This window comes from Uloborus diversus, chromosome 4, assembly GCF_026930045.1.
Source record: "Uloborus diversus isolate 005 chromosome 4, Udiv.v.3.1, whole genome shotgun sequence".
Lineage (NCBI taxonomy): Eukaryota > Metazoa > Arthropoda > Arachnida > Araneae > Uloboridae > Uloborus > Uloborus diversus.
This window is the reverse complement of record NC_072734.1, coordinates 38128759-38142527: the sequence shown is the minus strand read 5'-3', so window position 1 is coordinate 38142527 and position 13769 is coordinate 38128759. Positions and strand designations below refer to the sequence as shown.

Sequence of the window (13769 nt, the reverse complement as noted above, 5' to 3'; positions counted from 1 at the left end):
GATTTATTTTCAATACATATCAGCTCAAAACCTTAATTGCACTAAACTTGAATTGCAGGCATACAATACTGTTGCTTATTGTTAAACATTTTATACATAAACTTTAAAATTAAAAATATCTAAGCAGTAAGTGAATATGCCATAAAACTCTTATTACAAATATCCCAGGCAGTCATCATTTACTCTAAATGTTATTTCTCTCTTCAAAGCGGTGTCCAAGGGGAGGGTTTTAGGGGTTAAACCCCTCCCATTGAAGAAGAAAACATAATAAAAAGCCAATGAAAAGTCACAAAACATAATATTCTCTTTGAAGTTTCCCGATTTTTTTTTTCCTTTTTTCTAGTTCGCCTGAAAATAAGAGTCTTCAAAATGCTTTCCTCCAAATCCCCTCCTCCCCCCGTGCCAATAGCATTACGGAACATCTCAAATTTTGTTTCTAAATATTCAATTTTGCAAAATTTCCAGAAAATGACCCCCAAACAACATCGTTTAAAATTGCGCTTAAAAATCATCTAAACTTAGTTTTCGTCAGTTTTGAAAGGGCTCTAATGTTACCAAATATATTCTTACAATCCCGTTTTTAAGACTCCAACGGGCAAACCGCCTTCCTTTGATGTCATCAAAAATTAGGTTCTTTAAACAACACTTACAAAAATGTAAGTGAACAGCCTCTGAACCCCTCCTCCGAATATCTTAGAATATTGCTTAAGTTTTTAGGAGTTTAATTTTGAAAAAAATTCCAAGGGCTTCACACCAGAATCCTCTTTCCATAAAAATATTCAGTTTGCCTATAATTGCGTTTTTGGAATTTCAGTTTCGAAAATTTGAAAGGGTGAGGAGAAGTTCATTTCTATCTATTTTTCAAGAAAAAAAAATCAGGGAGAGTCCTTGAGCTCTATCCCTTTCTCTAACGTCAAAAAATATGGCCTATAATCGCGTTTTAAGTCTTGAATTTCTACAAATTTCCACTGAGTCTAAGATCGTCTAAAATTCCATTTTTAATGCTGAAAATTTCAAAAAATTTCCGGGGGAGGACGCCCCCCCTCCTATTTCATTACAATGTTTTTACTATGTATTCCGCCTTAAAACTATTTTCTAGTTGCACCACTGATTTTCATTTATGATTTTTTATAATTATTTAAGAAAATATTAATTTTTTAACTGTACAAGAAACAGGTAGTGTTGAATAAAAACTAGGTTCTACTGTATAAAAAATAATGGAATTAGTAATATATATATATATTGCTTAAAACCACATTTTCTGTGAATTTAGACTCCCTCCCCTCTTTCTCTCCACACACAGCGCTTTTCTTCTCATTGTAACCATTTAACAGAAATGAATTATTCGACCCACTATTGTGTTTTTCGACCAGTGCAGCAGGTAAGAATGAATAAACATTGAAACTAAAACCTTTCCCTTTATGAAATTCTGGACACGGGCCTGTCTCTCTTCAATCCAAGTCTCGCTTAAATTAGTAGATTTAAATAACATTCAGGAGAAATATAAACTATTCACAGACATTTATGCACGTGTAGCTATTTACAAAACATTACAATTCATATTACTATTTCTTCTTAATATGATGAATTCTCTTTTCAACCAACTATAAAACCAGACTCCTAAAATTTCTTACAAACTTGATAAATTCAACTTCATTCTAAAAATCTTAATTCAAACTGAAACTATTTCTTACTGTTTCAAAGAGAAACTATAAAAAGATGAGAAATTAAAGGCTAACAACACATATAGATAAAATTAAAACAATTAAAAACTTTTCAAACGTATGTTCTTGTAAACATAATTGATCATTGTAAATAATACTATAAATCAGTTGCAAATAGACAGTCACCATATAATTTCAGCTAATTTGTTTCCTTTTTCATTTTAAGCCAATGCAATGATTTAATATGCAAAAAATAATAATAATAATAATAATTTTAAAATAATAAAGAATATGAATATTCAAAATCTTTTACAATGCAGGAACTTCTGGCGAATGTACATTTAACCTGATAACATTGATAACTACTTATAAAAATCGAATTATTAGAACATAATATTTATTCTGATAAATATTCACCTATCCACCAACTCTTAATCTGTATTTAAATATCAGTGTACCAAATCATAAATCTAATTTATCCTAATGTTTTAAAAATTCATATCAAAAAACATTTCTCATCCAATAGGACTACTTGTTTATATGTTGCATAAATAAATTTATGTATAAAACTACTGTTAATTGCTTGTATCTCTTGTGACTTAACATTATTTGATATATAATTTCGTTTCATTAGGAATAGTTAAATTAGCATTTCTGAGGATGCACAACTTTCACCAAAAATATTTACAACAAAGGAATTTTTAGTCTATAGATTTCATCAAAGAAATTGAATAATTACCTTTATATAATTGTACATGCAAAGAGCCATCCAATTTGTCAGCATTTTTTCCACAACAGACTCAGTTCTGAAAAACAAACCAATAAATATTACAAAATTAATTTAATGATAACACTTTATTCCCCTAAATGCCTAAATAAAAACTAAAACTTGGCAAAAAGGTGAACAAATTAAAATTATTTTTTACCACGAAAACAAAAAGTGATTAAATTTTAGCACTGACCTTCGTAGCATAAGCTGTGGATGTTTGGTTCCAACATATTTATCAATCAAACGAAGTAGCAATTCCTTCAATATACTGAAATATTTTAAATGGAAGTAATTAACATAAAGGAAATTTTCAGAAAATGTTTATAAAGTGAAAAGAAGAAAAGCATCAAAACTGTATTGAAAAATTTTCTTAAAAATATTTTTCAATAAACTCATGACAACTTTCAAAAATTTAAGAAACAGTTATGAGAATTATTTGAACACAAGATAATCAAATCTAATTTCAGTTCATAAAAAGAAATTTAATAAACTATTTAAGTATGAGATTTTTAAGATAAATAAATACTTTGTGCTGAACAATAAAGTAAGGCAAACAACGTTAGAAAAAGCACAAATTTGCCAATTACAGCATAAATGTAGTGCTGTAATAGTGCTGTAATTGGCAAATTTGTGCTTTTTCTAACGTTGTTTGTCTTACTTTGTGAGATTTTTATTTCAAGTTGACATATTGCAGGAGGACAGATTATCTTCCTTGCATTGACACTACACTGACTGTGAAGCAACATTTACAGAGCATTTATTTTTCACCGAGAATTAACGTACAAGATTGGCAAAATTGGTTTATCTATATAGGCAATATTAGTGTTTTAAATTTCTTAAGTTTGGATTTTGCACGTCATTGTTGAAAGGATATGTAATATACACTATTGATTTTAGCATGAAAAAGGAAAGCTCTTTGGCAAAAAAGTATTTTAGTATAGCTTATTAAAGTATTACACAAATTATCCCATTTGAATTTTTTTCAGCAATTTAGCGGAAATTTTTATTCTCCCCTTCTCTTTTTGATAAATTTTAAATTGTCCAATAAATTTTCCTCTTTTACAGTTTCCAACAAGTTTCCTCTATAATAAAACAGCAATATTTTTTTAAAAATAAAATGTAAAATTCAAGTTGCATTACAAATGACTTATAAAATTTAAACAATTGTTAGTTTCAGCATGCTAATACATTATTTAAATAACAATTTAAATATTTACCTTGTAGCATATTCCATCTTTTCTAGGAAAATTATCATAAAAAGTGATGCCACATTTACCCTAAAAATATAATAAAATAATTATTTAAAAATCAAATATAACAAAACTGAAAAAATACTATCTATGCACAAAAAAGGTGCAAAATTGATAAATGTTTGCACAAAAACCCAAATTTTGTACACATATTTTTGAGTGGAATAATTACACATTTGAACTAATCAAGAATTTATGATGAATTACTAGACATTCAACCTTCAAGTAACAAAAATTAACTAGGGGCCAAAATAACGTTCAATTAAAGAGAAGAGAATTATTTTTAGTGCTTAAATTCTATTATAGCAAAAAATAAAATAAATAAGTATAATGAAAAAAAATTAAGATTCATTTCATGACTATTTCAATAAAATAAGTACTTACTTATCTCTAATACTAAAAGACTTCTGGTCTTCCAAAGTTTCGATAAATACAAGCAAAAAATTTCGATTACACAGAAGTTGTTCAAATTGCACCATGGCAATTTCATACATGTTCTGTGGCCCATTAATTTGCTGGAAAAAAAAATTATACTTTTTAGAAACACTGCATATATTAAATTATTAATGCTTATCAAGTTTACATATGTAATAAAATAAGTATAAATAAGTATGTTGAGCTTAAAAAAAATTGCTTTCATTTGATCATAAAAATTGCAAATAGCTATTGCAGCAGATAAATTTAGATAAAATGTTCAAAAGCAATTTTACCTTGCACTCTTCGATAACTGGATTGTCCGTAACACCAGGGAAAAATACTTTCATCACAAACGTACGGTGATCTAGCGTTGGCACACCAGTAGCTTGTATGTCATTATTCAAGTCTGACATATCTGTTTGCAGTTCAGCAAACGCTGCAAAAAATTATTTAGCAATGAACAAATAAAAAAAAAATTAAAAAAAAAAAAAATAATAAATTCAAATAACCTTAAGTGCCACAGAAATAAAATCATTTTTCACTTACTAATCAATTTTTTTTTGAAAATTTAAGGGCACATTAAAATATTCAAGACATATTGTTAAAATTATGAAAGCCTTGTTATTTTCTTCCTCAATGTTACAAAATATAATCATTCTTTTATCATTTAAAAAAGTATTTGAAAAATATATACTGCTCTTCAAGAGCATTTTAAAACTTAATTTTTAAAAAGCCATGCTATCAGTTCAAGACCAGTTAGATGCCAAATAATAAATATATATAAAGTTATATATGAAAATACATAACTTTAAATCAAGCAAACATCTAGAGTTTGTAAAATATACTTCTTTCTTATGACACTGTCACAGAAATGGTTAATGAAAACTGCAGACTAGCAAAATGAAAGATCACAATGAATTTCATGCTCAAACTCACCTTGTTTACACTCAGATCTTACACTGTTCTCCAAAGTGTCCATTTGCAATTGAATTCTTTTATATTCCCTTTCTGCCTGAGAACTTTTATGCCGCAGGGCAGCCAATATTATCAAACTCAAAAGCACCAAAATGGCACCCCCTGCTGCAATGCCTCCAATAGCTTCCGGTGGAAATTCATAAGTTTTGGCAACTTCATAACGCAAATATCCTATCTGGTAACGTAAATTAGTGCCAGCTCTTACCTAAAATTTAAAAGAAATTACTTAAAACAACTAGAAATATTTACAGCTTTCATTTGTCAGACATGCAGAGTTTGAATAAAAGATATTTTGAGATGCTTAACATGATTAAATACTTGATCTTAAACAAATATTAATAATAATTAACTAATATTTATTCAAAATCAAGGAAAAAGAATAAAGTTCTACTATAAAATTAACAAACAAGATTTTGTAAGAGATATTCAAATGTACAAATAATTTCAAGTTCCAGCTTATATTTTGAGAGCAAAAGGGACACATATAAATTAATGCTACTAATTTTCGGGAATAATAAAATTGTATTCCTTATTTCAGTGGGGGAACACAGAGGATTGTCATAAGGGCCCTCATTTCAAAATTTGCTATGGGGGGGGGGGGAGTTAAGGTACAGAATACATATTTAAAAAACTCGGTGCATGAGAAAAAAATAATGAAATACATTTTAAAATGTATGTTCATACAAGATTTCTTAAATCCAGGGGGCAACCGGGAGGGCAACGACCTCTCTGTTGATATTCAAATGTGTGTGTGAGTGTGTCTGGCTTGAATACCAACCCTCTACTTCTCTATTTTTAACTCAAGCGCCTCCCACTATTTTTTTTTTCTAGAATTTTAATAATTGAGTCTGCAAACACACTCATACTTTTTTTTCAAGGATTACACTACTAATTCATTCCATAAAAATTATTTAATAACACTTCCTGAATCTTTTGAACCTTATAGAAAGAACCTTTTAAAGAACATTTTTAACAATGTGCAATTTATGTTTTTTTTTCCCTAGAAAATATTCCACTTGTTGGTGTGAAACATTGGATTATCAGTTTAGCAGAATATTTTTTCGATAACACAAGAAAAGTAGCATTAAAAGGAAATTTCTAACTCTAGTCCTTATAAAAAAGATACGGTGCAGGAAGAGTAACTTACAACTCTTCAATAATTTACGAAGATCGACTAAAAATCATTCTACTATTGACTAGTTCACCACCTCAACATATAAACATATTAATTAATTACCTTATATCAGCTGACATCTCAGCTGAAAACAAAATTTAAAGAACTAAAAAGGAACTGAACAAATGCATGCACTTTTTGAAATGAGACTTCTTAAACCAATTGGAGAAGAAATACGATCTCAATGACATAATTAATCTGGCAAGTATAATGCATATTATTAAAATATAAAAAATATTTACTACTTTTCTTATATGTGAAACCTAAAGGTTTCAATTGTGAAAACACTGCTTTATAATGTTAGATACACATTTTCAAGATTTTTACTAATCTAAAGAAATATAACACAAGTGTCAGCAATTGGGAAGCAATTAACACTTTTTAAGTATCAAATTTTGGGCTTTAAAACACTAATTAAATTGAAATAGAGCAACAAACATTTATAAATTTGCACATTCGTAAATTTACAATCTATAAATGCATAAAAATGACATAGAAAGGTTGAAAGAGAAGTATCAATTTAGTTCTCAAAATAAACATTTCATGATGCATAGTTTCATGTGAAGCAAAATAACATTATTCATAAAATAAATCACTACCTTAAAAACTTATTTAAAAGGAAACTTACAACCACCATAGGCAGACTATTTTCTGTTTTCCTCCCAGCTTCATCAGTACCAACTGGCTGAACTTCTGGAGGAAGGCATACCAACTGTGTCATACTCAATGATGTCAAGTTGCATGAACAAGTTCCAATTGTTACATTGATTTCACCTTCAGTACTGGCAAGTCTCATGTTCTCACCCTAAAAAAGAGGGGAAAAAATCCTTATGTATTTTTTTAGTAATTGTGAAATGTTTAGTAAGAAAAAACTTTTATAACCTCACTTATGGTTTGTTTAAGGGATGGCTAAATTCATTTCCAAAAAGCTATTGTATTTACTAATGTCCACTGTTTTCTAGCAACATTGGTGTACATTTGACTTATTACATTATAGTGTTGGTTAAAAATCAAAAGGGACATATTTTTGTACTTGTGACAATTCATAAAATGTAACAACGTTTTACTTTCCTTGTACATTGTACAAGCTTGTTTCACATCATACATTTAGAAAACTTTTAATAAAATATTTTTAGAGAATTTCCAAAGAAATTCATCTCATAAAGTGCAGGCTCTACTGTAGACTTTATCAAGCAATGTATACATTGCGATTTCCAACAATTATTTTTGGTTTATGTGCTTTTGAGCATAATTTAACCCATGGATCCATTCCATGTCATCAGCTTGTTGAATGGCCTGCTCAGCTAAAAGCCAAGATTTGATATTTAAAAAAAAAATTAAAAAAAGCTTGATAGGTTCAAAATTAAATGTGGTCTTTGCGACTATTTTAACATAGCTCTAAATCAAATCAAACATTTTTCTAGTGAAACAGATAACTTGCTTTCACATCTGCTTAATGCCCTCTTAAGAAATCAACTATAAAATTAAATTCAACTTTTAAGAAAATTTTAATGCCACATTAAAAACAACTTGTGCGCATCTGTTTATGATTTTAATCCATAACAATAACATATCTATTTACTTTCAAGACACCATTGAACAACTACTTTGTGGGAAGGTAAAGTACAATGTCTGCAAATTTTTCTTTTTCTTTTTTTGAGCAATCTTGTTTATTGTTCTCGTTTGACTGTTTTATAATTGTCCTATGATTTTATTTTGCCCCCGCCTGCCTCTGCAGCACCGCAGCACCACCGTCGACCGGCCCTCCCGATGCCACTCCTCTAGCGAAAACCGTCTCCAGGTTGCTTCTATACCCTACACACACACACACACACGCATACATACACACACCTCCACACACACAAATATCCACACACTCATGCCTGCACACAGACATAAACACACACGCCTACATACACACACACTCATGATTGTGAAAAACATAATTTGAATTTTAAACGTCAAAATACTTTTTTTTTTGCCTTTTTGTCATCTATTGTACTTGAGCTTTACTGTACAAGCTTGCTTATTTGGTTTCCCTCGAAAATAAAGTACAACAAAAACCTCAAATTTCAACATTTCCCTGTTGTTAGTATGGAATTCAAAACACATATCTTCAAATTTCTCAAAAACTCATTTCTACAGATACTGCACTTTACCTCCCCACAGCAGTTCTTTTCTTAGCAGATATAAAATAGAAGTCCCTTTTTTTTAATCAAAATAAAAACTGCATAAGATACAATAACAAAGAAAATTTCAGAGCATAAATATTTTAACAGAAGGAAAACTTATGAGTTCAGTAGCATCCCTACCATTTTCTCAAAGGGATTTTACAGCATTCAATCATAGATTAAACACTGCACTTTTTGCACACATTATTGGATAAGTATTATGTCGTAAAAAAAGAAAGTTTTTTTATAGCAAGTTTTAAGATTTTTGTTTGTTCTAGAAAGGTTTTAAACAAGATCTTTGCCCCATAATGTTCATAACAATACAATTTAATAATAAAAATATGATCATTCTTTTTTTTTTCAAAGATTTACCTCTATCACAAGAGATTCTCCTTTATAAAGCTTCACTCCATCTTTGCTGAGAACAAAAAACTTTGGATCAGGAACATAAATTATTTCATTGGGCAAAGTTGGGAAGTAATTTTGCATTTCACGAACTGGTTGCACATCATCCATTACAAAACCAATTTTCAGCCTCATTTCATCATAGCTGCGCCAGTGCTGACTCCTCAATTTGAGTGAGTCGGGCCTCACAGCAGGGGTAGGGCACAACATGGTTGATGCATTGGTAACTTGACATACCTGAAAATATCAATGTTGGAATTGTTAAACTTCTTCGTATTAACAGACATACGTCTAAATAAATACATGTATAAATTAATCCCCCCCCCCCAAAAAAAAACACTCTACAACAGAATTTTACGAATGAGTCTTTACTTCTTAATGACTGTACAACTGAAAAAGCAATACCATAAAATCAGTTATTTCTGCCCTTGACATGAAACATATGGAAGAAAAGTTTGACAATAAAGCCCTCATTACAAAGCATTCCCCGATCTAAATGTAGAACAATAAGTTGTACTGTAAATGAACGATGTTTAAAAATGAGATGTTACATATTTTTTACGAAGCATTTCAATGATAACAATCTTCAGCTGATATATTCTGTATTAAAATTGAGTTGTTTTCAAAACTGAAATAATACATATAATTGTCTTAAAATGCATCCAACTTAAACATATGAGCATTAAAGTAGTTTACAGTTGGTAAAACTCTCATTCTATGTAAAACATTGAATGTTGCTCCAAGTTGACATCTCCAAGTCATGCCACTAGGAGGTTTTACTGTTTTTATAAATCTGAAGAGATGATGAACAGCTTCCCTAGCTTGTGAGAATTACACAAAAGTGTTTAAAGAAGCATTATTTTCTTGATAAAAATATCATGCGCTTCATTTTAACCTTTTTAAAAGTTTTAAAATTTTTTGAAAAAAAAAATAACATTTGAAATATAAAACTGATTGGGTTGTTTGAATAATTGAGAAAACCTAAAAAAACCTGTTTTTCCCCCCGAGTCAAATTTAATCAATTTCTTATGTATGAATCTGCTTCCACTGATGATACATTTGCACTGAGGTAAGAAAGTCAGAAATTTCTGATAGAAATAAATGAAGACTAAATCGCCAAAACAATCTAAGGACTAACAAATGATGGAGAAAAAGAAAAAAGTGATACTGACCGTCTCATTAACCAGGTTATGCTCATTGAATACCACCATCCTGGGCTGTTGAACTGAAGTGAGGTTTGTGCCCATTACTTTCACATAACGACCTCCACTAAAAATCAATAAAGGGAAAATAAAGCATGCATCCATGTAAAATTTAAATTGCATTACAACAATGAGTTTTTAAATATATTTGATTAATTAAAACAAAAACAAAAGGTAATGTAAAAGTTCAAATGAGTGTCAGTTTTGAGCCACAACAGACAATATATTTTGATAAGATTGATTGATAAATTATAAGAAAATGACAATATATTTTGATTAAAAAAAAAAAAAACCTTCTGATGTTAGTTTTAAAATGCTCAAAACTAAAAATTTAGTCTTAGCACCAATAAGCATTCTGATTATGATGCAGCAGTTTTAAAACACATATAATCTCTGATCTTGATTATTTTAACTGATATGGCAGAAAAATCATTTTTGACTATAACTTGCTAAATAATTCTGGAGTAAGAAATTAAACATTTTAGACTAAAACTTGCTAAATAATTCTGGAGTAAGAAATTAAACATTTTAGACTAAAACTGAAAAGAATACAAAAAAAAAAAAAAAGTTTTAAGATCCAAGATCTTTTTTTTTTTAAAAACGTTAGAATACTTTTTTTTTTTTTTTTTTTTTGCGAGTTAGTTTTGGGTAATTATTTCATACTTAAAATCTTAAAATATATAGAAAATATCTATTCAAAACTTTCCCTCTACAAGGACTAAATTATTCAATAAAAGTTTTTCTTAGGTATTGATAAATCCATACAATTAATGAAAGACATAAAAAATAATTTGAAGTAACAAGCTTCCAAAATATTTTAATGAGACGCAGACTTTAAAATAAATTAAATAATGATAATCTTCTTATTCAGTAAATATGCATACTAAACAAATTTATAAAAATCTGGAAAGACAGATAATTATAATACCTCATAAAACTTTTCAGCGGATGAATATATCGTAAGGTAGGATCAGCAGTGTAAGTAAAAGGATAAGGGTATGTAATATTAGCACCATCTATTTTGAGTATGAGCTGCGACACTGAGTATGAAGGCACAGGGGATCGGGTCGTTCTACAGCTAATTTGGCTGCTGCTTGCTAAAGACCTGTAAAAATAAAGTTGTATTTGAAAATGTAACACAAATTTCAGTACAAAATTCCTAAAATAAAAGTCTAATATTATGAGGGGGAAAAAGGTACCAAATGAAATAGCTACTAAAATAAGGTATTAATAAAAAGAACAAAAAACTAATTGATAAATAAATAAAACCTTTAGAGCTGCTTAATTTAGAAAACTCACTATATTCAAGAATGACTTTACATACTCAGTGCTTGTTAACAATATGTAAATAAAAATAGAAAAGAAACTTGAACTAACTTTCATTATTTTATTTCTATAACCAGATTTTGAAAAATTATTCATACCAGAAAAACAGCTATGATATTACATTATGTAAACACATGATTATGTCAAACATAGCTGGCACAACGAGCTCTATCCCATGTTGTTAAATCAATAATGAACATGAATTTTTACAATAATTTTCCATTATGTTCTTATGCATAAACTTCTTATATTATTTAAATTTAAAATGAAACTAAGCCAGCTGCATCACATATTTCAACAATTTTCCTTTCTGGAAATTATAAAATAATAGTATAAAATAACTATTATAAATAATATTACTTTATAAATTGAATTTTATAAAGTATAAAATTAACCATGACATTGCCAGCAAAGGAACTATGTCCACTTCAGTTTTTGATTTATAAATGCAAGTAGCATTTAGATAAGTCACTACAACAATAGATACTAAATCTTTTGAGGAACGGTGGCCTCAAACAAAGCCAGGATACCTCAAAGTGCTACTTCCATTTCAATTGCATTCTCATGGAAAGAGGTATTCGATTTCAAGAAAAAGTATTTACCTTTCAACCCGACATGGTAAATCATCCAGCATAATTTCTACTTGACTACCTATGTTCAAGTTAGAACCTTTGAGATATAATCTGGTACCACCAGACTGTGGCCCCACATTTGGATATATTCCAGTCAGTTCAACAGCCTACAAGATAAAAATGTATTTTACTAGGAATAAAATAAACTGAATCTGCAAATATATATATGGAAAACAAACAACTAATATATATATACCGGGTGTCCGAAAAGTCCTTGACGCATTTAAAAAATTCATAGAAAACCAACAAATTGTCGTATGAATTTGCGGTTTGCACCATAATACTTCACAGGTTCAAGAGTTTTTATGTCATCGAAAAAAAAGGAAGGGGAAAAAAAGAAGAAGCATTTTGCAGCCAGGTTATCAGTATATGCTATGCTTGTAGTTTTTCATTTGGTAATTTTCATTCCTTTTTGCGTTTTCCCATGTCAACAAAAACAATTTAAAAGTTACCTTTTGGGCACCCTGTATAACTGACATTATTGCAAAATTTATTAACTCAGTGCAAGAATTAAGCATTAAAATGATTGTTCAAATTAATAACATCTTCTATTTTTCAGTATTGAAACAAATAAAAAATTGTCAATTGGCTGAACTACTAATCCATATAAATATATTATGACTACTAGTAGACTTTGTTCAAGAACATAAACCTTTTGTTTGTAACTAGGTATAATGCAATAAAAAATATAGCAAAGTACCTTATAGTGAAATTTTTCCTGGGCCCTAGTTACTCCAGCTCTATTTCCTACAACAACCACAGCTGGCATTGGTCCACTGAGATTTATGCCAGTGCGACAAACAATTCTAAAAAAAATATGAATGCTTTATTAGTATTTTTTACAATAATAATTCAATCAGCAAAACATTAAAATACAGTCACACCTGTCTATCTCGAATTTTATAGGAGAGAAGATGTGAGATAAAGAGGCTTCAAAAATACAATGAATTCGATAAAGTTATAAAAATGGGCAATTAAAAGAGAAACCCCAGAAAACAACATCAAAATATACTAACTTTTAATAGTAAAACTCGAAAGTTTAAACACTCCCTATTCCCTCTAACATCCCCCCCCCCCCACCCCCTAATTATCATTGTCCGAGTGGGTAGTGTTTCCAAAAAACTTACTCCTGAAACATTTTCCTCGCCTACATTGTGAAATATGAATGTTGATACATGAAGGAATGTTTTTTTGTCTGTAACTTTTGCTCTCTATAGGCAATGGTGAGACTCAAATTCAAAAATAACAGTGTGGCCTTATCTGGGGATATGGAACTTTCAAGACTTATTTTTTCAAGACAAACAGGGAAATAATGTTGAATTTAGGCTACAAATGCAAATAAACTGGAAAATTTGGATAAAGAGTGGTTTTTGAGATAGGTAGGTTCAAGACAAACAGATTCAGCTGAATCAACATTATTATTAAACTAGCAATGCAATACAACTTACTTTAACAGTTATTGCACAGATAATACAAACATTGACTTCCTAAATTTTACAACTTTCACCCTTAATGAATATAAAATTTAATGCTTAACTACACAATGTAAACTTAAAGGCCGTGGTGGTCTGATCGGTAAGGCCTCAGGCTCATAACTGGAAAGTTCCGGGTGTGATGCCAGCAAGTCGAAGATCCTCCATGTTCGCCGATGATGAATGGGGCAGGTTAAATATGTCATGGTCATAAAGTCCTCCTAGTTTATCAATACCTCTGGGTGTGCTTTACCAGGAGTTGTTTGGCTTCTAGTTTGGATAAAAATTATCGAAATGTTGATAAATGGTGCT

The 13769-nt window shown here is 29.6% G+C and overlaps 1 protein-coding gene across 1 annotated transcript in view; it reads right to left on the bottom strand.

The window, feature by feature from the left end:
- LOC129220046 (plexin-B-like) overlaps positions 1 to 13769 on the bottom strand; it is a 62547-nt gene that overhangs the window by 12190 nt on the left and 36588 nt on the right. The window contains exons 14-25 of the mRNA XM_054854386.1: positions 12686 to 12791; positions 11956 to 12092; positions 10956 to 11132; positions 9998 to 10094; positions 8793 to 9062; positions 6878 to 7054; positions 5037 to 5280; positions 4394 to 4536; positions 4068 to 4198; positions 3651 to 3710; positions 2627 to 2701; positions 2404 to 2470 (exon numbers count right to left, since the gene is read on the bottom strand). Coding sequence (XP_054710361.1) covers positions 2404 to 2470; positions 2627 to 2701; positions 3651 to 3710; positions 4068 to 4198; positions 4394 to 4536; positions 5037 to 5280; positions 6878 to 7054; positions 8793 to 9062; positions 9998 to 10094; positions 10956 to 11132; positions 11956 to 12092; positions 12686 to 12791 — 1684 coding nt within the window. The remainder of the gene's footprint in view (positions 1 to 2403; positions 2471 to 2626; positions 2702 to 3650; positions 3711 to 4067; positions 4199 to 4393; positions 4537 to 5036; positions 5281 to 6877; positions 7055 to 8792; positions 9063 to 9997; positions 10095 to 10955; positions 11133 to 11955; positions 12093 to 12685; positions 12792 to 13769) is intronic.